At 38.3% G+C, this 26,088-nt stretch overlaps 1 protein-coding gene across 1 annotated transcript in view; it reads right to left on the bottom strand.

The window, feature by feature from the left end:
* MIPEP (mitochondrial intermediate peptidase) overlaps positions 1–26,088 on the bottom strand; it is an 80,985-nt gene that overhangs the window by 19,191 nt on the left and 35,706 nt on the right. The window contains exons 13-16 of the mRNA XM_055802355.1: positions 25,276–25,480; positions 21,622–21,731; positions 14,881–14,955; positions 8,961–9,080 (exon numbers count right to left, since the gene is read on the bottom strand). Coding sequence (XP_055658330.1) covers positions 8,961–9,080; positions 14,881–14,955; positions 21,622–21,731; positions 25,276–25,480 — 510 coding nt within the window. The remainder of the gene's footprint in view (positions 1–8,960; positions 9,081–14,880; positions 14,956–21,621; positions 21,732–25,275; positions 25,481–26,088) is intronic.

Raw genomic sequence — 26,088 nt, 5'->3', positions numbered from 1 at the left:
GGGTGCTGTGTTCCCCGACCTGGCCAGGGCAGCCAGACTGACTCGTGTTGAGCCTGCTGCCGCCGACCAGCACCCCCAGATCCCTTTCTGCACGGCTGCCCTCCAGCCACTCCTCTCCCAATTTGTACTTGTGCCCAGCATTATCCCGTCCTAGGTACAGAATCTGGCATTTGAACCTGGTACATTTCATCCCGTTAACCACAGCCCCATGCTCCAAATTATCTAGAACCCTCTGCAAGGTCTCTTGTCCCTCAGGAAAGTCAGCCGCACCTCTGTTTGGTGTCATCAGCGAAGTTGCCAAGGATGCATTCAACTCTCGCATCCAGATTGTTGGCAAATACATTGAACAGGACTGGCCCTAGAATTGAACCCTGAGGAACACTGCTGGCGACCAGTCACGAGCCAGATGTAGCCCCATTCACTACCACCTTTGAGCTCTGCCCTTCAGCTACTTCTTCACCCAGAGCTGTGTAAACCTGCTCGTTCTACAGCTGGACAGCTTGTCCAGAAGGATGCTGTAGAGGACAGTATCAAAAACCTTATAAAATCCAGAAGAACTACCTCTGCTGCCATCCCTTCATCTGCTGGGTGGCTGACCTTATCATAGAAGGATAAAAAATTAGTTAAACGAGGCTTGCTCTGTGAACCCATGCTGACCGTGCCAGATTCCATTATTCTTTAAATGTCTTTCAATAGTACCCAGTATAATCCTCACCATAATTTTTCCAGAAACTGAGGTCAGACCAACAGGGCTGCAGCTCCCTGGGTCTTCCCTCACACCCTTTTTGTAAACTGGTATAACACTTTCTAGCTCCCAGTCAGCAGTGACCTACCCAGACCTTTGGTAGATGGTTGAGAGGGCTCCCGCCACAATATCTATCCACTAGCTCCTTCAGTACTCTGGGATGAATCCCATCAGGCCCTATGGACTTGTGACCATTCAGCTGATACAGCTGGTCCCTTACAGTTTCAGTGTCCACAAATGGAAAGTCGCTGTTCCTGCACTTGTAGTTGTCCGGCTGAAGAGGACTGGCAGCCCAAGGTCTATCAGTATTTAGAATCACAGAATGGTTAAAGTTGGAAGGGACTTCTGGAGATCATCTAGTCCAACCCCTTGCTAAAGCAGGTTCACCTGGAACAGGTTGGACAGGATTGTGTCCAGGCAGGTTTTGAATTGCCTCCAGAGGAGACTCCGCAACCTCTCTGGGCAGCCTGTTCCAGTGCTCTGTCACCCTTAAGGTAAGGAAGTTCTTCCTTATATTCAGAAGGAATTTCTTGTGTTTCAGTTTGTACACACTGCCTCTTCTCCTGTCACTTGGCACCACTGAAAAGAGCCTGGCCCCATCCTCCTGATGCTCACCCCTAAGATATTGGTAGACATTGATAAGATCCCCTCTCGGTCTTCTCCAGGCTGAACAGGCCCAGCTCTCTCAGCCTTTCCTCATCAGGGAGACCCTCCAGTCCCCTCATCATCTTTGTAGCCCTTTGCTGGACCCCCTCCAGTAGTTCCTTGTCTTTCTTGAACTGGGAAGCCCAGAACTGGACACAGCACTCCAGAAGCAGCCTCACCAGAGTAGAGGGGGAGAATAACCTCCCTTGACCTGCTGGCCATGCTCCTCCTAATGTACCCCAGGACAGACTGAGGCAAAAAAAGCACTGAATGCCTCTGCTTTTTCTTCATCCTTACTAGTCAGATGACCATCTTCAACAACTATCAGTCCAATGTTTTCTTTAGACTGCCTCTTGCTATTAACATACTTTAAAAAGACCCTCTCATCTGAAACAACTGGCCAGTTTAAACTCTGAGCTTTGGCCTTCTGCGTCTTCTCCCTGCATAAACGAATGAGAGCTCTGTACAATTCCTGCAAAGCCTGACCTTGCTTCCAGAGAGCATACAGTTTCTCCTTCCCCCTGAGCTCCGCAACTGTTCTTTGTTCAGCCAAGCTGGTCTTCTGCCGTGCTTGCTTGACTTATGACACAGTGATCCAACTATGCTGGATCCAAATTCTCTGGATCATTTAAATTCTGCTTTTCATGACTTCTGCAATCATTGCCAACTGAAGGAGCTGCTATAAGTATTATCAATAAATTCTCATCCAAATCATTAACAAAAACATAGAACTACAGTAATTCCTGGACAGACCTCTGGTGACTTCCACTTAACAACATCCCGGTGTGGAACTAAGCTTTCACCTGCTCTGTCAGCACTTTCACCTGCTCTGTCTTCCACACGTTGCCTCAGCCATAACTCTATACAGTTTGCTTGCAGAGTTACAATTTGAAAGCGTCAGAAAAAGCTTGCTAAGTCTAGAGTTACGCTATCAACCACATCCTTCGTATTCTGAAGATCAATCAACTTCTTAAGAAAAGTGGATTTTTCCATCTCAGATGGTTCTTACAAAACCATGGTTATTTTGCTCACTTGATTGCTCTCAAGGTGTTTATGAGCTACTTAGCAATTGGTTCTACTACTTCTTGAGTGACAAAGTCTGAACGATTAGTCTACAGTTCCTAAATTCTTCTCCCTTCATAAGAGTATTTATCATAACTACCACTTTTTCATGAGTTTAGGAGTGGTAATTTCTCCATGTCAATGACTGCTTTGATAAACTTAAATATTCTGACAACCTGACTTCATCAAATCTAATTATTCTCTTTCATTCCTTTATCTCAGTTGTGTTTCTTTCTGTCTCAAAAATTATGCACATTCCTTACCTAATCAAAATTCATTTATTTTTTAAAAAGCACTGAGGCAAAGGCATGGAATATTTCTGCTTTCTCTGACATTTGTTGTTGCTCTCTCCCTGACTCACCTCTTACTTCTTTAGTAGTTCTGGAATTTTATTACCTTCACTACTTGAGTTTTGCAACTCAGCATTTCTAGCCTTTTTTTTCTGAATTCTTTTATTCTTTGTATTCTGGTCATATAATGATTTCTATGTTATATGATTTTAATCAGGTCTTTAAAGGGCTTAGTCCCTTATTACCAAACCTTTTCTACATCAGGATAGTTTGCCTTTTTAGTTCAGTCTTTGATAACTACATAATGTCTTTTGATTCATCATACTTGGCTGTTTTCCAGTTCCAGCAAGTATCTGGCAGTCGCCTTCTTTCTGATTGTCATGATTTAACCCCAGCTGGCAACTAAGTACCACACAGCCGCTCACTCACTCCCCTCTGCTGTGGGATGGGGAGAACTGGAAAAAGGTAAAACTCAGGGGTTAAAAACAATTTAATAATTTAAATAAAACATAATAAAAGGACTACCACGAATAATAACAACAACAACTGTAATGAAAAAGAAAGAGAAATAGAGAGGAATTTTTTAAAACCCAAGGGGGGGGAGGGAAAACCCCAACAACAAAATGGTGTGCAATACAATTGCTCACCACCCACTGACCTATGCCCAGCCAGTCCCCGAGAAACCCCAGCCAACTCCTCCTATTTTATATACTGAGCATGCCATTCTATGGTATGAAATATCCCCCTGGCTAGTTCGGGTCAGCTGCCCTGGCTGTGCTCCCTCCCAGCTTCTTGTGCACCTGCTCACTGGCAGAGCATGGGAAGCTGAAAAGTCCTTGATTTAGAGTAAGCACTACTTAGCGACAACTAAAACATCTCTGTTATCAACATTATTCTCATACTAAATCCAAAACAAAGCACTGTACCAGCTACTAAAGAGAAAATTAACTTCACCCCAGCCAAAACCAGGATGCTGATATATTTTTTTTTTTAATCATTGTTGGTATTTTTGGTTTTTAAGCTGCAACTTCCACAACTTTACTTTTGGCTCATTAGCACTTATCCAAGTCCCCTGTTTTTCAAACTTTTACATGGCTTTCACTTTTCTAATAACCTCCTTTTCTCAGATATTCCAATATACAGGCTTTTTCTCCCACTCAGTTCTTTTCAGCATTTTATTGATTAGTACCACAAATTTTATTCCGCCATCCTCAACCCAGTATTGGTCATTTAAAAGTTCTTTGCCAGCAACACCAAATTCTACCTTTTTTCATCTCCTTTAACCTAGCTTTCAGTTTTGCTTAGATTCTAAGGTTATATTAGTTTAACTAAATAAATCTAGGACCAATTTGGAAAGATTTTAGATAAAATAAACACAAAGTGAAATCACAGTTCAAAGTTTAACAGGCAGCCACTACTTAGCCTTCCTTACCAATAATTTCAAGATTTATGTTCACCACTTGAGTAAAGTTTTCCGAATTCAAAACCACTTTTACCTTCAGAGGTTAAGGGTTATCGCTTATTTATTTTAAGACAGCTGCCTCCTTGCTTGCTCAGTTTGACTATTCTTTTTACGTGGTGTTACTGATATTCACATGAAACGTTATACAGGACCGGAGCTGTAACTACACATTGTGGTCACTCCAAAGACCTAACAAGAAACCCTTAGAGAACAGATGCCACAATAACACAGATGGTAGATTCAATAACAAGATACTTCACTCAAATTGCCAGTCAGCCCTCAGTAAGCTGAGGAACTGGACTGTTAAAAACTATACTCTCCACTGCAGCACCACTACTGACAGCGATCATGATTAGTACAAGACTGCAATGCAGAACTTCAGAAACCACAGTGTCTCCATTTTTGGATTCTGGCTTGGCTAACACAACTAAGCATGAGGTCAGGCCACCTTCAAACTCCTAAGAAAAGGCTCCTAAGAAGGAAAAAACCATACAGCTACTCTCTTGCTCTCAGGTGTTCTTCAATAAAATAAAAAGGGGGCTTGGGCACATGGTGACAGTGTGGTACAGAAGCTATTTTCTCTCTTCAGAGAAGCTAGTTCTGTCTAGTGACAGCAACTCCTCTTCAGCTGCCCAACCTCCCAGATGCCTTTATATGTGCCTTGTTAATGAAATCCTTGTGTTCTCAGCACCTATGGCAAGCCATGTCTTCCTGTAGTGCCTGACAGCCTCACTCAGCAAGCACTCCAAATGTTGGGCATCTCATCCATTGATTTCCTTTGTCAGGAACATGACAGACACAACCTCAGCAAGTTAAGACAAGGATCTAGGTGAAGCCTTCCAAGGTCAGTATCCCTGTCTGAGCAGAGTCCCCCCAGCTGCAGGAAGAAGAAAGACTAACCACACTGGTGATACACCATTTTTCATACCGTTCTTCCCTCTAGGGAATCTGTAACAATACCTGCCTTGTTTTCTGTTGCCAAACTTGGCTGGCTAATGTATTTGGTCTCACAGGTGTTTTGGTCTCTCCAATCACTAACAACCTTAGGCCATTAAGAAGTTCTCACGCTGCCAGAGAAACCTGCACTCTGGACAAAAGTGTACAAGCATAATTAAACCTGTAACATGATATAAATTTTAGGCCACCAGTAGAGATTGTCCTTCTGAACTACTATGTCCTTAACATGCTAGAGCAAAAAGGTATACGGCAAATTATTTAGCGTTCCAAAAAAAACCAAAAGGAACATACCAACATGTTCCCTCCTATCAAATGTAATTACAATGATGCATGTGGGTTAATTCCAACACTGTACTTTGTATTCAACTACCACACAATAAATTCTTCTGTTTCTGGAAGAAAATCTTACCTGAAGGCCACGTAATTTTAAAAAATGCAAAAGGGACTATTTGGCAGCAATGTACAAAAGAACCCAGATTCACTGTGCCTCAGCCTTCAAAACCATTTTTCCTCAGTCACAAGTCAAACCAGCATCTCTCACCAAACTTCCAGATTAGAATGAACAAAGGTTACCATGATGGACAGATAATTCATATGTAAATCCATAATATTTTTTTGAAAATAAGAATCAATAATTCAAACTAATTCAATATTTCACAAAGAAAATTCGGGTATGATTATTTGGGCAGCTGGTGTTTATTGTAAAAAAAACCACTTCATTATTGGGAGCTCTTTCCTGTAATGCAGGAGGCTGTGATCTCCACTCTCACTGCTGAGCCTGTTCACTCTGCATCTCATTTTTTGTTACAATATTGAACTGAAACCCACAGCAGGAGATAGGAATTATTATGCTTGGCGCAGGACTAACAATGGTGTATCATTAAGTTTTGATGACTGCCTCAAAGGGAAGTAGTTTTCAAGTCTGAACCTGGGGGACAGGCAGGGGACTAAGCAATAGATCATGGGGAGAAACTTTGATCATGTCTCAGGTTGATCAAAGGGTCACCTGATACTTTTTTAAAAGTCTCCCTGGGCATCCTGGAGACAAAGTTAGAAGAGACCAGGGGAGATACTCTAAAAGCAGACACTGTTATCCATTGCAAAGCAGGCCACAGTAAACGGAGACTGGCTTCACAAGAGATGAGAAATTAGCTACGATTTGAAGAAAAGTTTGGAACAAAAGCAGAGTCCTAAATTCCCCACAGTGCACAGATTCTGACACCAAGTACATTCAGGAAGAAATGGCAGGAAAATGTGTGGTCATTATTACTTGGTTTATCTTCCTTTCTTAAAAGAGACAAAAGGCGGACTGATTGCTTTTTAAAGGCATCACAAGGACTCAAGAACCCAGACAAACTCAGTAACACAAATCTCCTTTGGCAACAAAACCACCAGACACTTCAAAGAACAGGCAAGATACATTTCCTTGCCCCCTGCCTGGCAGTCGTCAGCTCCTGGATTCAGTAATTGAGCCAAGCAATCCCAGTGGAATTTCATCCTCCAGGAGCCAGCAGTGTACTGCTGTGTACTTTTGAACAGATAAGCAATGGCCAGCCAGAAATCGAGATTTGCATTCTTCAGGAAAACGAAGTCTTGTGGACTGCTGTTTCTCTGTGCTTCTGTCTGTCTACAGTCTGCTCGATTCTTCCTCGCATGTGGCACTAGCTTCTGCAACCATCTGTGTCAACGCAGCCAAGGTAAACACTCCTGCATGCAATGCTAACTGCCCCAATGCCTGTAAAACCTATTTGAATGGCAAATAGACTTTGACAGGATTTTTGTCCCACTATCCCTCCTACTGTTGGCACATAAGACATGATATTTGCTGAGGACGATGCTTTGGTTTACCTTAAAATAGGTATCAACACACAGATACAGCAGCATTTATTTATTAGGTGTAGTTTATGTGCCTCATTTTGAAAGTACTAGAACAAAAAGATGCATTAAAAATTGTCCTATTATCTGAGCTGTGCCTCAGAAAGACAGAAATTCATCTGCTGAAGATACATGCTGTGGCTTTACTTCAGAAAACGAGTCTGCACAATGAGACTGAAGCCCAAGTATATTCAGAGGATATTTACTAAGTTTACTTGCCTGTCAAAAGCAGTAAGAGGGAATTAAGAGATAATAGTGGACACTTTTGGAGCCCCAACAGACAATGCTACTACAGAAAAATCACATTAATGCAGTTAAGATATTCACCAATTACTTTTACACACTGAAGATATACAAGCCTAACTTAGCAATTCATAATTGAATCTAAACCTACAGAGAGCAGATAAAATTCAAATAATCAAAATACTTTGTTTTTTCTCCCAGCCATCTAAGTACCTAGCCAAATGACAGATGAAAATAAAAGCTGGCCTCTCTTACTGTATTTCAATGTCTAGCTCTGAAATTAAATGAAAGGAAGGAATATCCTCTCCACACTTAAAACACTTTTACTTTCAAGACATTTATTTTTTAATCTGGACTACAAACTACACTGCAAACTTAAGTGTGGAAGAAAGAGAAGCAAAGGGCAGCAAGCAAAATTACAGACATTAATTACAGAGTGCTAACATCCTTTTAATGTATTTTTTCACTAAGTTTTACTGAAATCTAAATTGTATTACAGTTCTTGTGTGGGCACACTAATTCTACATTCAATAAATTTAAAGAACATAGACCTTCTGATAATTCAAAAGTTCACATAATTTTGCTGGGATAAAGTTCCAGGGCAAAACTTGCTATCCCTCATCATAATGAGGCTAGCTCATTACAAGATGTTACACTCTTCTGAAGGCAACAACTTATAAAAAATATTTTAAATGGAACAAAAAATGCAGGCTGAGTTTCGAAGCAGGAAACTTCCATTCGCTGGATAGCTAACACCTGCGGAGGAACGGTGTTGAACACCTCTTAGCAAAATGCTAAGAAGTCAGACATCATACTCTGAAGACACCTTGCGCTCACTTTTCTGCCTTTGCCAGGCCAGCAGAGGCAGTACAGTTTCAATGCGGAAAGGGCTGAAGAACAGATCTCCTGATACCCTTTCTCAGATAACAGAACTCACATTTTTGCTATATAGAAAAGCACATTTCCTGAGAAGCAGAAAGCAGAGAAAGGATTTGGGTATGCTGAAAAAAATTGTCAAACAGTGATCTGGGCCAAGCTCCAGCTGGGAATTCAGCTTCAGACAGCCCAGGAAATTCTTGACTATCATCTATGCAACCTGCACCTTTGGATGCCACATGAAGTACAGAACAAATGCATGATTAGTCAGGAAGATCAAAACTATGTAACTCAGTAGAACTGAAGGCTTTAACACTTTCAGATACCACATAAAAGGATAAGTAAGTGACATGCTGAAGGTCACAGCAGTACAATGAGAAAAACTCACTTCCAAGTCCTACTTCACACTGGCTTGCTCTCACATGCTGATACTGACAGTATACAAATACCAACATGCAGCACTGTTTTGTTGCCTTTTACAGTCCTTTGTAAAGCTAAAATAAACCCTCTTTCCAATGTATTGTTTCCAGTGCTTTTCTTAAGATAATTAAAAAAAAAAAAGCAATCAAGTTGAGCATGACAAGACTAAACCTGTACAAAACTGGGTACATTAATTAAATTTTGATTTTTAGCTGAAAATTTCCAACACCCTACTCTGGATAAAGTTGCTGAAAGAAAGAAAATTCTTTTAACCTAACAATACAACAAGCATGTGAGTGTGTGGGACAAGGGGCAGGGAGAGGAAGGGCTACTAACATGCTATCAAAAAAGAGGTGTAATTTATACAGTCGTTGTTTCTACTCACTGTATTAGGTACATATGGCAATCCATAAACTTTCTCCTGTGTTTCCTTTAAAATTTCTGTGGTTGACTTTTTTAGTGGATGCTTTCCATGGTAGATTTGGTCCAAGACAGCATAAAATACCTGAAGAGACAAAATGTATGTTTGTCTTCGGCACATAGCATTGGCATTTGACAACAAATGACAAGAAATAGAAAAGAACAGAAGAGAGAAGACAGGGAGAGGAAAGAGTTCAAATATATATGGTTTTGTACATCTTCTATTTTTAGTGTAACATAGAAGGAGAAAAACAGCTTTTTGGAGTACAACAACCACCATCATGACCTATCATAAATCCGTGTTAGATCACCAAGAACACTGGCAGTACTAAATCACCTGCATTTTTAAGTAAAATTAAGCCCTGCCCCTAAAACCCTCCAGCAATTCCGCTTTTCAAAAAGAATATTTTTTAATAGATTTAATAAAATTACTTAAAAGTTATTTGAATGGACAAGCAAAATAAGCTATTCCAAGACATGTGCATACAGTCATAAGAACACATCCCATCTGCAGGGGCAAGTTATGGCCCCGGCAGTGAACATAAGAAGCTGCACATGGAGCTGCTGATGTGCTGATGCTCCTGAGTGTCTGCTTGAGCACTTGAACAGTAGTATTAAGGCAGATGCTTCCTTCATTTAGCTCTCACAATCACAGCAATAAGTTGTTGCAGTGTAAGTTTAGCCTGAGATCACACTGTACCAGGAGGGTACTTCGCCAGAGGTAAGAGCTGGTTCCCAGGCAATTTTTTTGCAGAAGCATGCAGATTATCAGCAGACTAAATTACGGAGGCGTTTGGAGATCAGGAAAGCAGCACCAACAAAAAGATTTTTCAAGCAAAGATAGCAAAGCAGAGTATCTGGTACTTTAACAGTAAGTGTGAAACAAGCATGGATAGAAGACAGTGCCAAGGCTCAGTCTGTGTCATCACTGAAAACTATTGCAGCATTTATTTTTTTTAATTTGAACTTTTTTTAATATGAAGATTTCCTATTCTGTGGAAGCGCAGGGAAGACAGAAGAAGAGGACATTCACTGCTGTGCAATGCAAGGTATTCTTGAGAAGTTTTGTGGATCCAGATATTTAAGCCAGAGAGTTCAGGTCAGGCCATCCTGTGGTAGGAACATTTCATAGGAAAATTGACAGTGGGAAGCCACAAAAAGCTCTTGTGCAAGGGATGAAGCAAGTAATTTGGCTAGAGCTTCAGTCCTAGTCGCACTCCCAAGGACACTGCAATACCATTCCCAATGAGATAAACACACTGGTTTAGGAATTATAACCACAAAATGCAGAAATTTTATGCAGAACAGGCTGTTTGGAGGCATTCCCCGTCCATGGAGAATGGATGTTTTATGTGATCTGAATAACACAATCCCCCCAACCTGTGAAAAGATTCCTTATTATGAAATTTGGGTATAAACCCATTCTGAACGCTAATAATTTATCAGAATCCAGCATTCATTTTATTTTTGGGGCTGGATTATTTTTTTTTTATTTGGGCTGGATACAACACATACTTGCACCCAAAACTGTGACTGTTTCTGAAGGACCATATTTCTTCTCTTTGAATAAGCTGTCTTCTAACATACAGAATCTTAATAAATCCTTTGACGGTGTTTGTTGACACATAATAAATATGAAAATTGATTTTTTTCAAGAAAAACTGGGGGTTACAAGGAGGGGGTGAAGAAGCCATGACTTGCAGGAGCTACTCCCAAATTTCCTGCTTGCTTCCTACATGGCTAATAAGGAGAAAAGAGGTCAGTAAGACCTAAACTTGCACAATCAGCCATTAATGACATTGCATGTTTTGTGTCCCAGACAGCAACACTGAACAAGAGATGCAAACGCTTAACATCGCCCATCTACAAACGCAGAGTAGGCAGAAAGTATCTGTTCAGAGGATAACTCCATGAAGACAGTGCACCAAATGGGAAACAATGAGTACTTTATTTTTTAAAACCAAACTTTGCACGGGTGTTCTAAATTTTCTATCATTATATTGATAACATGAAAAATGAAACTCTAAAGAAAAACCTATACTAGATTGTAACAACTACAGTATTTTTTACTCCTATCTGAGAAGAGAAAGAGGCTTCACAATGCCTCAGCTTTTACTTTTCACCTCAGAGCTGGTCTCTAGAATCCCAGCTTGTTTTTTAACAAAGTTTAACAAAAGCTATAGCATTTATAGTAGCAAGGGTGACTGAGAATATGACGAATAGTAAGTACCATGAATAGATCTGAAAATTACCTGATGAAACAGTCTTAGAAAACTCACTTTCTCCTGTCACCCTAGGCCTTTGTGACTGCAGGAGTCATTTCACACCAGCCTCCCTCTCTACAAAACCCAAACCAAACATGAGGAACTTCAGCACCTGACAAAGAGACTTTAGCATCCTGCTTCAGCCCAGCCTTGATTCTCTTTTTTCCATCTCCCAGCTTTGTTAGGACCTCTTTGCAGTTGCTCTTCAGTGCTCCTCACAAGATGGAGTGGATTGCACTGCAGTGGACCTTCTCTACAGCAAAATTTGGAGTCAAGTAGTTTGTGGTCAGGGAGCTGGAGCAAAAGCTCAATTCATAGCTGGGCAGTGGGGAAATGTCAGCTGAAGGCCAGTGAAATGAGTCACTGAAGCCAGCTATAAGCTTTCCCTTGATCCTGGCACATGTAAAGCGTGGGAAGAAAGCAATAAGCCAGGCCACCTGGACAGCATAGTTAAAAAAAAAAAAATCCATCCCTGAAAATAAACTTGCATGAACTTTATAGCCATGAGGATTCCCATCCAGAAACCACAGTTCTGAATGTTTACACAGGTCTTTGAAATGGGAAACACATCCCAGGACCACAGGATTTTAGGTGATACTGCTGAGGAGCATGCTTAGTACTTAATACTAAGCAGTAGCTACAAGATTATTTCTAATTTGAGTAAAACACATTTCCTAAAAGACCTGAAAATATTAAAAGGCCATCAAATAGTTATCTGTCTTCACACTATCTCTCTGTTTTGCACTGACAATGGTATTTATTAGTTTCACTTGATTCCAGTTCTTTCTAGCTCCTTGTCTGCTTAATTGCATCAATATCAAAAAGTCAGGCATTTCCCAGTGAAGTTACCACTAACTGAAAGCCTCAGGGACTCAATCTACATGGCATAAGCCTTATGAGAGGATGCACTCCTATCTTTCCTGTTGAGTAACTGATGATGTGAGCTGCAAAAACACACAGATGTGTTATAGTCATGATGAAAAACCAGCATTCATTTCTTATTGCCCCATGCTGATAGACTTATTTTCTGAACAGACCACAAGAACCTTTAGGCATTTTTCCCACTGACGGAAAATTTGTAAGCATTTTTCTTTCTTTTAAAGATCAAATATGGCTTACAAAGCATCTAGTTGTCAACATAGAATATACTCTGCAAAGTCTGAAGAAAAGGTATTAAGAGTCATCTTTCACAGTTTTTTCAGGTATACATTAGTAGTACATATATACTTTGTATATATGCAGATTTAAGTATGTTTTTCTTTAATGAATTATTATACTTTTAAATCTACACAAGTAACAATACAAAGGAATGTATGAACTTTGTATTTGCCATGCAGTCAACTTCTATGGGACATTTTTTCTGAACTAATAAACTGAATGGCTCTGCCAATCTGTCTCTTTGAAATCAGTGCATACGTCTGCAGGTATTATGTTTGGAATCTCCAAGAACATGGTGCTTAAAGTAGGAAATTAATAATAACATTCAGTGTGGCATTGTGGTCATTTGACACAGGTTGAGACTGGTTGAACATTAGTTACACAAGAGTAATTTGAGGGCAAGCAGCCTGCTTAATCACTGCATCATTGCCAGCACCAGTTAATCATTAGGCACCCACAGGAATTTGAGCCCACCAGAAGTGGGTGTTCTCTCCCAAGCTCGAAAGCTATGGCATCTGGAGTCACTTTGGGACAGACCCTACAGAGACCTCAGGAGCAGCTGAAGGTCAGCAGCAGCAGGGGACTGCACAGTCCACCCCATGGGACCAACGCAATGACCCCTCCCTGACTTACTTCTAGACCACACAATCTCCCCTGCCACAGGACAGGGAGGCCACATCACTTTTTAATATATCTGTGACTTAAGGTGCTCTTGGTACCCAAGCCCATTTAGCCTCCTCACCGCAATTTGGTCTCAAACCTTGACAAGATTACAGAAAACACATATTAAAAGCTGACAGGAAATATGCCAGATCTATATATAGCTGTTATTGACACACCAGAAAGGAATGGGTACATGTGAAAGTACTGGATCATCACTTTGGTAGTTATTAGTCTGCACATTGGTAAATTATTCTGTGTTGGTAGACTTCACAAACAGAGATCCACCGCTAAGCATTCTCATTATAAATTTTATTTCAATCCAGAATTGGGTGGGGTTTTTTTCCCCAAAAAAACCCTCCTATATGAATTAGTTATATTCTTGGCTACCTTTTTTTCTGGATTCTCATTATCTCTGTATATGAACCTTTCAGAGCCAGGAGCGTGCATTTCAAAATCAAGACCTGCAGAGAGGGTGCAGTAGTTTTCATGTCACAGAGGGAGAGCCACAGGTAGCACCCTTGTTGTTCACACCTGCACAGTCAACACTGGCCACTGACAGCCAGCGCTGCATTGAAAGCATAATTCAAAAATCCATTAAGTTTAATGAAAAATATACATATACACTAAAAACAATGTTAAGTCTGGGTTTGATCAGTGTAACTGACACCTATACATTTACAGGTCCACACTCCAGTATTCTGATTGGTTTTAAATCACTGTAAGTAACTGCACAGAGCAAACTCTAACTAAGTTTTTCTTTTAAATCAACTTCAGTTAACCAGCACAACTCATGTTTTTAGAGGGTTGCAATCATTTGGGCCCTTTTCAAAGTGAAGAACTGCAAAGATCTGATCTTTAAATTTGTTTCTTTCTACATCTCAAAAATCATGACTAACCTTTATTAAGGTACTAGAAGAGTTATCTCACCTAAACACTAGGTCTACTGTAAAAAGAAAAATTATATGTTTCTAGCTTAAAACAAAACAAAGAAGAAAACAAAGTCACAAAAATCACACAGCAGAAGCTTGTAGCATACTAAATGCAGTCAGACTCTCACTGTAAAAAAAATATCTGAGTTAGATGCTAATGCTACCGTTCACATGTGAGAACTGTCGTTGCAGGACTGAAAAATACTAAACACCCATTTTAGATAGAACTCTAGTTTCCTTCCTTTGAGGAAAAGCAACACTGATAGCTTGCTTGTGGGTATGACTGATGAATCTCATCTAGCCACAGAAAATAAAGGTTTACAAATTAATTACTGCTCCCAACACTGTGAGAGAGAGAGAAGTCCTAGAGCCTTATAGCCCAGCCACCAATTCTGATGGCAGTAACAAGTTGCCACTGTCATACTGGGGCTGCAAAAGACAAGGAGCTTGAATCACATTCTAGTAAGTAAATGAGCTGGTTTGATTTTACTAAGGTAGCCTGTATCTCTCAGTCCTGCTACATTGTAATGATCCAAAAGGTACACAGTACTTCCTCTACTGCAAGCTCTCCTTAAATGATTCCATCATTAATTAAAAAACTCAAACCACATTGGGGAATTCTGATAGTCCAACCATTTTCAAAAGCTGTGGTTTTCACAACATTTTACTACAGATAGAGGCATTTAGTTTAAACAGACAACACAGAATACTTTTACAAAAACAAAGTTAATATAAAAATGAATTTTCACTGATTTGCATATAGTTAGATAATGGGTCTATGTTGAAATTAAAAAATTGGTAAAATTATAAGAATTAAACCATGTTCTGTGAGCTCTGGATACAAAGTAGAGACTAAAATGCAAAAACATACCTGGAGTTGCATATCAGCTGCAGCACACACCTTTTTGGACTCACATAGTCTTGATACCATGTTTTTTGGCAGTGGCTTGAATAAAAAAAAATAATGTCAGAACATATTTACAATTGTTGTATATTTGTAAATAGTATGCTTACTACTAGAAAAGGCTGAAGCAGCAAGAAAGAAAAAAGACAGACCCCTGGTGGTAATAAAAACATATCTGAAGTGCTTTGCACTGAGGAAGGAAATCTCATTTCCAAAAAAAAAGCATTAAATGGGCAATTAAGATATTGGCAGTAATTTACATAGCAATCAAGAAATCACTCTGTCTCAGTGTCTGTTTTTCTGTAAATTGATCCCATGTTCCCTTATCCATCTTTTAAAAATATTATGACTATCTTTAGAGATAAAGAACAGATGGGGCAGTTAAAGTCCTCCCAGGTCATCCTGACTAATCTTCAAAAGCAGATATTATAATAGATTTTCCTGTTGGCCTCTGAGCATACTTCACTTGAATTTACACAGAGGCCCACATAACTCCTGTTGAGCGGGCAGGGTTTTCATCAACTGGGAGAGCATGAGGCCTTCTGCTCTAACCCACATGAAAATGTTTGGTCATACTGAACAGTAAAAATTTATCCTTTGAAACTTTTAACAAAGCTGAATTTATTCCACATCTATGGCAATAAAATTATCCGTCACCACAGGCCGAACGTCAGAAACATTTTTCAAGTCATTAAGCAAACTCTTTTTAACTTTCTATCCAAACATCTACAAGTACATCCAAAGACTTTTTAATGCCAGATTTTTAACACTATCTGCATATGAATGCTTGACCTTACACTTCTTCCACTGTTTCCTGAAACTTTTCAATAGATATTTTCCCTAGTAAGCATATTCTCTTTTTTTTTTGCTAGCAGTTTTATTAACCAAACATATTAAATATGGTTAAAATAACTGAGCTCTTGCTAAAATATTAAGAAAGTTGCTACAAGTTGTACATATCATACAAACATTTGGTATTACACTGAACTCTAAAAGCATACCGACACTTCTACAGTATGTTGAAATGTTTGTAAGAAACATTTCATACATGAAAGTCTACAGATCCTGACGGCAGAGCCGTATGTTTAGATTCTGTGCAAATTATATGGCTTTAAGACAAACCATGTTTATATTCACAGAATAAAAACTCAGCTCCAGAGAAGTTATAAGTGAGGAAAATGTTATCAATTAACTCTGTGGAATCTGGAAGTTAAAGCAGATAAGAAAAACTCTCAAGTTGCACAGATGTTTTATGCAGTAGCTTGCCAAGCTTGTAACCTCTTCTCCAAGACAAATGTTAGCTGGGTCAAGAATGGGATAGAACAACACCCACTATTTTGCCTGTCATAAATGTGCACAGCTGTTAAATTTCAACACAGAAAAATGAACCAATGAACACCAAGTCTGTCGCACAGTATATCCTTGTTAGGCCAGTATTTGGCTTTCTGAAATACAAAAATTGTTTCAAATTAGATGATGATTTTGGACCACTAGGTTAAGAGTAAATGGGCAGCTATCCATGGTAATAAAGATGTCAGTAGCTGACTATCTTGAGGTTCCACACTGGATTTAGTATTGTTCAAAATACTACTTAATTACGTAGAAAAGTTAAGGCAAGAAGCAAAGTGGAAAACAAATCTCAAATGGTAAAAAGTATTTTGGTTGGACAATTCTTCTCCTGGGTCTATGAACATTTCTTGTCTCATCCTCTTACAGAGTGAGGCACGCACTTCAATGACATTTCATCCTGGAACTAAAGCACATGCAGGTTTGCAGTAACACAACTTCAGTTGTCATCAAAAAAACCCTTATGTAAGAAAATCTATAAAATTCTGAACATATTTAGTTATTAAGCACCAAACCTATCAGCAAGATTTGGCAGCTTTTTGGAGGCTTTAATTTTGCAGTGACGTAGTGCAGTATGGAATTAAACAAAGCTGATTTCTTCTAGGGGCACCTGTATTTTTGATACAGTCACGTATGAGAAAACTGGATGGCAATTCCTAAATTGTAATTTGTCAGTGTTAAAAAATCTGAACATCCAAAAGCTTGGCAACAGCAAATATGTATATTTTACACAGTTGTAATTTAAGATGTTAAAAGCCAAGAGCACTCCTGCCAGTAAAGGTCAAACCAGCTCTTTCAACATAACTTATTTCCAATTTTGTATGTTGGCTATATTAAATGATGGTAAGAGGAAGTCAAGTACACAGGCTTTCAGCTGGCACAGAGAATAAGTAGAACAAAAGGCACTGAGATTTTTCTAATTGGCATTTTGGTAAACCACATTCCCACAGATGCTCAAGTTTGCAGTTCACTGGGGCACAGAGCAGAGCTGGTCACATTCAGCCCTGCTCAAGAAACAACTGAAGCAGGTCTAATTCTCAGTTCAGAACTAAGCATTTCTTACAGACTTTCCACCCAAGAGTCTTGCTTTCTTTTGACTGTACTGCAAGTAGCTGATCTCCAGCCAGAGAAGACTGCTAAAAAGGCAGCCTCTGCATTCACCCATTTCTCCCTTATGTTCTGCTGCAAGCATCTGTCCTATTCTAAATGAGACTCCTGAGGGGAGACACAGAATGATCATTAATTACTAAAATTTCTTTGCGCAGGAGATGGTTTACCACCACCTTCTAGAGGCCAAGTAAAATGCAGGTAAATACCAAAACCCTCCAAGAAAATGTTTTTCTCTCTTTTGCAACCATATGAATATCAAACAAACAATGTAGACCTACTCTGCCCTGAAGAGCAAGCTCTACTGTTTGAGCAGATTAAAAGCAATGAAATTACAAATCATTCTTATGACAACACCTACTGACAAAAAGGCACAGGAGAAAGACATAGATATTCTTTTGTTTAAACCTATCAGTGCTGCTGATCTCGCTCAAAGATTGTGTTGTGATCATAGTTCACAAACCCAGCAGAATCTGGCACCAGAAAAGCATTGCCAAAACTGGATAAAATTGGAAGAATAACAAGGTCACTTATTTTTCCCAATGCACCTTTAAAATTTTAAAATTTAAGATTTCAGGGAACTGAAAATAGACTAGTCTAGAGGGCTTTTCATGGATTACCACTGTGGAGTTTGTTTCTGTGAATGTCAGGCATACAGATGCGCTGAGATCTTGAATGTACTGAGGAAGATGTACTGTTTCAGGCAATTGAAACTTTCTCCTTGGTCCATTATAACCACATATGGCTCTCTAATAAGTAGCTGACTGAAGAAAAAAAAATAAATGCATCAGCATGATTATTTTACTTATCCTGAAAGATGAGCTCTTCGATAAAACCAGACTCAAACTGTCATCCTCCTTCTAAATGAAAGACTTCACAGAGCTTTGGCTAAAACTATGTTAATTGAACAACCATGCTGTTTTTTAAATTTAAACACTACATGCTGTACTTTGGGTTCCACTTTTCCATCCTTCCATATTGAGTAACTTGTAAGATCTTGGCATTAATTTTTCAGCATATTTGCCATGGCATCTAAAAGAACAGAACTCCCTGCATCCCAAAGCACACTTAACTCGTTACTGCTGCATAGTAACTGTGACACATTACAACTCTTTACTATCTATGGGCTTATTCTCGCAACCATGCTAATACAATACTGCCTTTGTAATTCCACCTCTGTAAAAAATGAAGTCAGTTCAAATTTGAACAGCTGAAATACTGGCCTTTGTTCAAGTCAGCCTCAAAGACACACAAGCTTAAAATTATTTAGCTCAACAGACCTACCACATATCTGCGCACTTAAACAAAATTAAACAAACACACACAGTGATACAGAGTGGTACACATGCACCAGATTGTCTGCTTAAACCCTGTTACAACCTCATTTTGGTACAGCTTGACTTTATGAGCCTACCTGAGTAACTCAACAGTAACTAATCAACACAGTCCTCTCTATTCTGGTTTTTTCCCTCAAGGATTTTTCTGGTTTGAGTTATTTTTAAGATGAAAGAAAAACTAGGCTTGCTACTTTCTTGGAACAAGTATTTTTGTGCTGGCCAGCTTTTTGAACTAAATTCACAAGACTTGCCCCTTCTGCCAGAAGAGCTTGCAAGGTTTTTCACTCCTCAGTACTCCACAGCACAACCATCAAAATGCACAGAAAGCAGAAACAAGCTTTCTACAAGCTTCAAGATATTTTGGACAAGATCGTCATGATCCACATCTACATGCATAATGCATTCTCATCTTTGAAAGCAATGCTTTTTTTTCTGCAATGCTACTAAAAACCAGTTTTTAACAGTTCATATGTTATAATAATCAAAACACCACCTCTTTTCCCTCCTCTTCCCGTAAGCATAAGCACTGAACCTAATTGATGATCCTCAGGACCAGTTCTTCTATAATTGGCTTTTATGGCAAGGGCAACCGTAAGCTGAGCGTATACTACCAAGTTTTTCTGATGTAATTATGTTCAACAGGAGTGTTAAAAATTACACCACCTAAAATTTATATGCAAAAACCATAGCATAGATACAGTAATTCCAAAAGAAGGATGCTTTTTCAAATTATCTGCACTGCCTCCTCAACAAGCTAGCTCAGTAAAAAAAAAAGCTCACATCAACATCCAGCAGATCTATGTTGGTGTAGTTGTTGCAAGAAAGATCCTTCTCGCACAGAAAAGCTCAGTCTCTTCATTCGTAAGAAGAAACTTAATGGAAGTTCTCGTACAGAACAACATTTGGATTAAATGGTTTTACAAATTTTACATTTCAACTGTTATACCCACCTTCCTTACTTCCCCTTGAAAAGCAGGTAAAGTGGACTTATTTTTCCTTCAAATAACTAAAAACCTGGACCGGAAAATGTTGATTCAAATTTATATGTGCACATAAAAAAAATCAGTCAGGGAACAAGTACAGAAAATATAAGCCCCAAAAGGATTTTTGTGGAATCATAAATGTAAGAGGGCTTGGATTTCGTATTCAAGTACTTTGTAACATGAACACCACGGACAGAAGTAATTGCTTAATCACTGAATTTCAAGAACAGAAAAGATGACTTCAATCTATTTGTATTTAAATGACAGATACAGAAATCTGATATCAGATTCTTAAAACTAGCTTAGATGAACCAACATAAGCAAAAGCAGATTTATGTATGTTGGATAGTGGCTTGAAAGTACCTTATAAATTTTAAATAAAGCAATTAAAAGGAAGCCATCTGAAGCCCTCAAAAGCCACAAAGCAGTTTCAGGCACTTTTTCTCATCTTCCAGCATAATCCATTCTTGCCCCCTTCAAGACTGAATTTCTGCATTAAACCTCTCAATTGCTCTCTGAAAGGGCAAGATTTCACCACCAATAAACAGAAGTTTATGGAAATGCCAAATGGGACACAGTGTCTGGTTCTTAGCTTTTGCATTGCAACTAAACATGGTTTAGATTCGTTAAGCCATTTTGAAAATGCAAAGCCATAAATAATGTTCCACAAATCTCTTTCAGATGTTTTAGTCAAGCTCATTCTCTGAACTCATATGCAATCAAATTAACTCCACTATGTTTAAACACTACATGAACTTTATAGAGAACACTAGAAAGCAGTATTTTGGTATGTGGACTCAAACATATAAATGATGAACACTCCTGAAACAATTTAACGCCCAGGTTTCAAGAAGACTTTCCTAGTGCAATCAATTCTCCAGAAATGATTGCTGATTTGCCCTGTAAAAAAACCAAACAGACAAACAAAAACCAGATTTATGGAGCAAATTTCTCACAGTATCTAATAAAACAGAAGTTAAGCAATGTATTTTTGGGACTGTTCGATGGAGGCAAACATTCATCCACTTCCATAATACTGAAACATACTGAATGCTTAGTATTGGATAAAAAGCTTCAATGAAATGTAACACTACATAAATTAAGAGGCTTTCTCATTTTTGCATTATGGGTAGTCTATTCTTCAACCATTTCATTTGAGTACACTGAAACTTGCCTCAGTCAAAAGCACTTGAAAAAAAGATCTTTGATTATTGTTTACTGGTTTATACTTTTGCAATGGCTGTACAAATATAAATCATGTTCTGCTGCCATGTGTTAAAGCGACCACTGAAAGTCATCTTGTTCCTTGTTTTCATGTAAAAAAGGGGATCAGAGTTTTCATGCAGATTCATGACTGCCAGATTCTAATTCAGCCTAATCTAATCCTAAAAAAAGCAGTACACTTTTCATCACAAAATATTTCAATCACTACCCTACCCTATGGTGAAAATGGGAGTTTTTAAACACTGCAGATAATTTCCATTTATTCCCATGATTTAGTATCTGAGCTTTATTTTAAGACAGACTTCAGACACTTCAATAATGAATCACTATTTTTGTGATTACTTACCTGCAATTAAATTAAAACATTCCGCATAATTTGAATCACACAGAAGTTGTTCACCTACTACACTGAGTTTGTGTAGTGTAGAAACTATGTAACCTTTGTAGGATCAAAATGTTTAAAGTTTTAAATATATAACTGGAACCCTGGATATAAGGGTCTGGCATTCTTTTACAGATTACATTCATCTTTTCTGCAATGAGAATATTAACATTTTTTCTGAATTATTGTAATTATAATATTAAAATAATTTCTATCCATTTTTTATTCCTACTTTACACATTATTAACAAATAACATATGAAAATGTGATCCTTTTCCTGAATACACTTATTTCTGTTTTCAGTGTCTTACAGATTAATTTTCCCTACCTGTCCCGTTTTATAATGCCTTGCAAACTGGTTAACCACTCGATAGTCATTTGCAAAGTACTCCATCAGAATTGAGGGAACTTCAGCAAAATCAGTAGGACATCTGGTTCCTAGAGGTAGAATAATTGTACATATCAGCATTTGCTATCTTCATTAACACAAATGGTTAACTCTCCCCAAAAGGTTTTGCAACTTTCCGTTTGGACTTTTGGTGAACTTTAATGTTCTTTCATTTATTAAGTCAACATTTTATTTCCATAGCATTATTGTACATAATGCCAGAAAAGCTTCATTATAATCCTACACATTTTACTATAAATCACAAAGTAAAACAAAATATTTGAACAGCTGGGTGAGGCACCTTATAAAGCTCTGGATCACACCCTTTTTAAACTAAACCAGACTGCAGCCAAACTGGCCCTACATGAAACACCAAATCTATTTAAGTGTCCTAAACCTAAATCAAACTACAATGTAAATAAAACTGCCTTAATCCCATTCACAGTTACAATTTTCAGCTTCCATCTGTTTGCTGAGCTTTTTTATGCTTTATATTAACCTCATTTTATAATACCAAGTCATTTATCCAAGGAACACTTGCAGATTAAAGGCATGTTCTGAGTAAGCGCAATGAGGTAATATCTTAGCGGTTAGTATTTTCAAATAGCATCTTCCCAAAAACCTTATTCACTCTAATCTTTATCAGCACCTTACACAATGGAAGTTATTAAGAAGTGTAACACATCACCAAATCAAAGCTACATTTCTAACATCTATATTGAAGTTAGGGATGTACAAAGTTGTTGCTTTAATAACAGACTCACTGGATCTTCACTTCTGTTCCTGTGTGCTACAATGTCAACATTCAAAACTAGTCTTAAATGCAAGTACAGTTTTTGCTTCTACTATTCTTTCTTGAAGACTATTATTTAAAATCGCTACTTCGATCTTTACAATCTTGCCCTAATTTTTAGTCTGAATTCCTGATCTGTTTATAATCAGTGTTTTCAGACCAATACTGCTCTTTAGTATAAATAACACTGCCCACACTGCTTTTGATCTAAATTGAGAGAAACTATATCTCTCTGAGCCATCATTATCCAAAGGCAAGACAAAGTCTGAAAGATCGTCCATTGTAGCTCTTTCTCTGCACCTGCTTCAGTCTGAATTCACCTTCAGTCCAGACACAAAACTGTGTCGAAGCACTGCATGAGGTTTCACCAGCACCTTCTGTAATCATTCTAATACTTACTGCTGTTAAATACACCTCTGATTAATTTCAAATCACATTCGGCCCTTTCACAGATACAGTAGCTATTTATAGTTCTGCATTAATACATAAAACTCTTCTGATCCTCCACCACTATTGAAATATCCATTTGATAGCATAAATTCTTTGTACTTTTTAAGTGCATGATCTGCACTGTGCAGTTCTGAATTGCATTTTACTTCTAACACTGCAGTATCCAGTCGTTCAGGTCTCATACAATTCCCCGATCCTTCTTTTGTGCCAACACATTTAATTACTAAAGTCTTTTTTTGTTGCTGTTTGAAAATAATTTTTAAAAAGCCTAAACCAAAGCTGGTCCCAAGACAAATGCCTGCAGAACCACACTGATGTTCCTCTATCCACTTATACTTCCTCAACACTCCTTAATAAAGTGATAGAATTATTTTAATAACCATTAAAGAGACTCCTGAAGAATTACATTATCTGAATGTCAGAAAGGTAAGAAGTTAGGTAGTTATCTGGGATATCTCCTGTAAAACAAATGTAGGTAATCTGTACTGCAGGATAAACTAAAATGGACTACAAGCTAGGTTTTAAAAGATCTTATACACACACAAAGGCATTGAACAATCAATAAACGCATATAGTAAAATGATAGATTAACTTAAAAAGAAGCACATCTGAAGTCAAAACCATATATTATTATTCAAGTTTCGGGGTCATTAGCAGCAGAATGGGTTCCTGAATCTTTGGGAATGTTATCAGAAAAGGGAGGCAGGGGAGAGTAGGAAAGATGTCAAATACTCAGTGCATCTCAACTAGAACGACAATTTTTTTTCTCTAACAATACCCTGAAGTCATCTTGTCTCCACACTTAGCCACCCTAGTGTCTCAGGAGGGCAGATGGCCTCTACAAGACATCCCTGGGACAACCCATCTATTCCAAACCCTAAAAAAAGAAGATTCTCTGCAGAAACAACAGGACTGACCTCAGAGCTGCTTTTGCAATTCGAGATCTGGAGTGAAATCTCCTGGGATGAAGGACTGCCTGGAGCTAAGGCAAGGCTTAAACCATACAAAGGGTCTCATGAAAAGTCTGAGCCTCAAAATTAGCCATTTCCTGCCTCTTCAAGACTTTAACATGCAGATATGTGTGATTCACTACAAGAGGAGAAGCCCACCAAGGCAGATACTTTGGGCATGTAAGTACTCCTAGAGGTCAAGATGAGCAAGGCCACATGAGTGGAAGGGGTCGCAGAGAGCACTTAGCTGTCCCAAGGAGTATATAGAGCTCATACTGAAAGAGCATATACAGTGTTTATTTGTTTTAACAATGTCCGGTAGTGACATAATTACAAACAGCTCAGTCTATTTTAAGTGGAAGATTTAAGAAAGAGTATTTTGTCACTGGGTGCAAAGTATCTGTCGATAACAACACTACCATGGACTCCCCTTTGTATCATGAGCATAATATAAAAATAGTAAAACATAAAATAATAATAAAAAAATCCTTCAGACAAAGGAGCTACAATTTCATCTGTTTGGTTGTGGGGTCTTTGTTTTAATAAGTAAATGTCTACTGCAAATGGGATTTCCAGCACACTATTATAGAAGAGGATATACCAAGCTGTCTGCAGGTACGAAAAGTAGCGTGCCAAGCAGCTTTAGCCAGAACATGCCTTTGACGCATTTGCCACAAGACGACAAGCCTGTGAGCTGTCAGCTAATACACTCTTTGCTACTGCTTAAGAAGAGAGAGTAAATGAAAAAAGGCAATATTCTTTTTCTATGTATACACTGAGCTGGGACTGCATATTCATTCATGTCCATTTACACAGGATAAAAAGGCCTACCAGTTAATCATGTTTGCAAATATAGTATGTTTTTTATCAACCTGGCTTTAATCAGAATCAACTAGAAAAGACCTGGCTTTACAGATTTTCCATATTGCAAGTGTATGCCCTTTGCAAAAACTAATTTATTCATTTTCCTTAATTCAATTTCCTAAATAATTTCCAACCCAGGATTCATTGTGCTTTTACACTAGGTACAAGTTTATCTCAATTTATTTTCAATCCTCCAACTATTCCATTATTATAAACTCCACATAATGTGAACTTGCAAAAGTGGATACCACTACTAGAACAAAGATCAGTAGTACAGAAACAAGAGATACAAATACCTAATTCTTACTAGGATGTCCTTTGTTGGGTTTCAGATAATATCAGAGGATCTGATATTCTATTTTCAGGTTATCAAAGATGCAGAAGTATCAACATGACTCAACAATTTCTGGTTCATCCTTCTTTTTTTTTTCTTGATTGTTTTGGGTTTGTTGTTTGGGGTTTTTTTTAATCTACTGCCTTCTTCTAGAAATGAAACATTTAACTAAACCAAAAAAATCACTATTCTAATTTTCTTACCAGTGACATGTTGGTACCGAGTTCTCCCCAGCATAGAATGCATAGCATGTCCCATTTCATGGAAGAGATTCTCCATCATCCCAGGACTTAGTAGTGTTGGTGCATCCCTTGTTGAATGGGGCAGGCTAAGCATAAGAACAACTACAGGCAGCTGGTACTCTCCATTTTCCCTTAGCCTGCCTCCACGAACTGTAAAGTGACAATCCTTTTCAAGACAAAAGCAAAGATATGGACAGCCAATCTCATTATACCTATGATATTAACATAATGATGAAGTCATTAAAATATTAAATCAAACAATCATATACATGTTACATAAGTAGAATTCAACGAACATTAAGCGTTGTTCAATAGCAGCATGCTGTTTCTCCATCTTTATTTTTTGCTCCATATTCATGAGGAAACTACCTTATTCCATGAAGAAAACACTGTGTTGCTTTCAGAAAATAATTCCTTCTGGTTTAGAATTGTCAGAACCTCTCAATTTTTCTAAAAAATATCACTGGCTCAAAGAAATTTACACTGATGTGTCAAACCTATAATTTTTAGACTATGTTCTGTCCTCATTCTTCAGCAGTAGCTTCTTTATAAAATATACCATAGCACTCCTAGTATACCGTGAAACATTAGCAAAACAGAGTAATATACTAAAATAATATACATTTGAAGTCCAATTACCACCTCACTAACAGTGGTAATTTGCAGATGCTGCTACAGAGTGAAGCGTCCATTGTTCTGCATTCTATACGTAATACACTGGCACTAGGCAGCATGAGTGAGTGAGCCACAACAGTTGGAACTCTCTTCAGTTTT

The sequence above is a fragment of the Falco peregrinus genome, chromosome 4 (assembly GCF_023634155.1).
Source record: "Falco peregrinus isolate bFalPer1 chromosome 4, bFalPer1.pri, whole genome shotgun sequence".
Taxonomy (NCBI): domain Eukaryota; kingdom Metazoa; phylum Chordata; class Aves; order Falconiformes; family Falconidae; genus Falco; species Falco peregrinus.
This window is presented reverse-complemented; position numbering and strand designations above follow the sequence as displayed.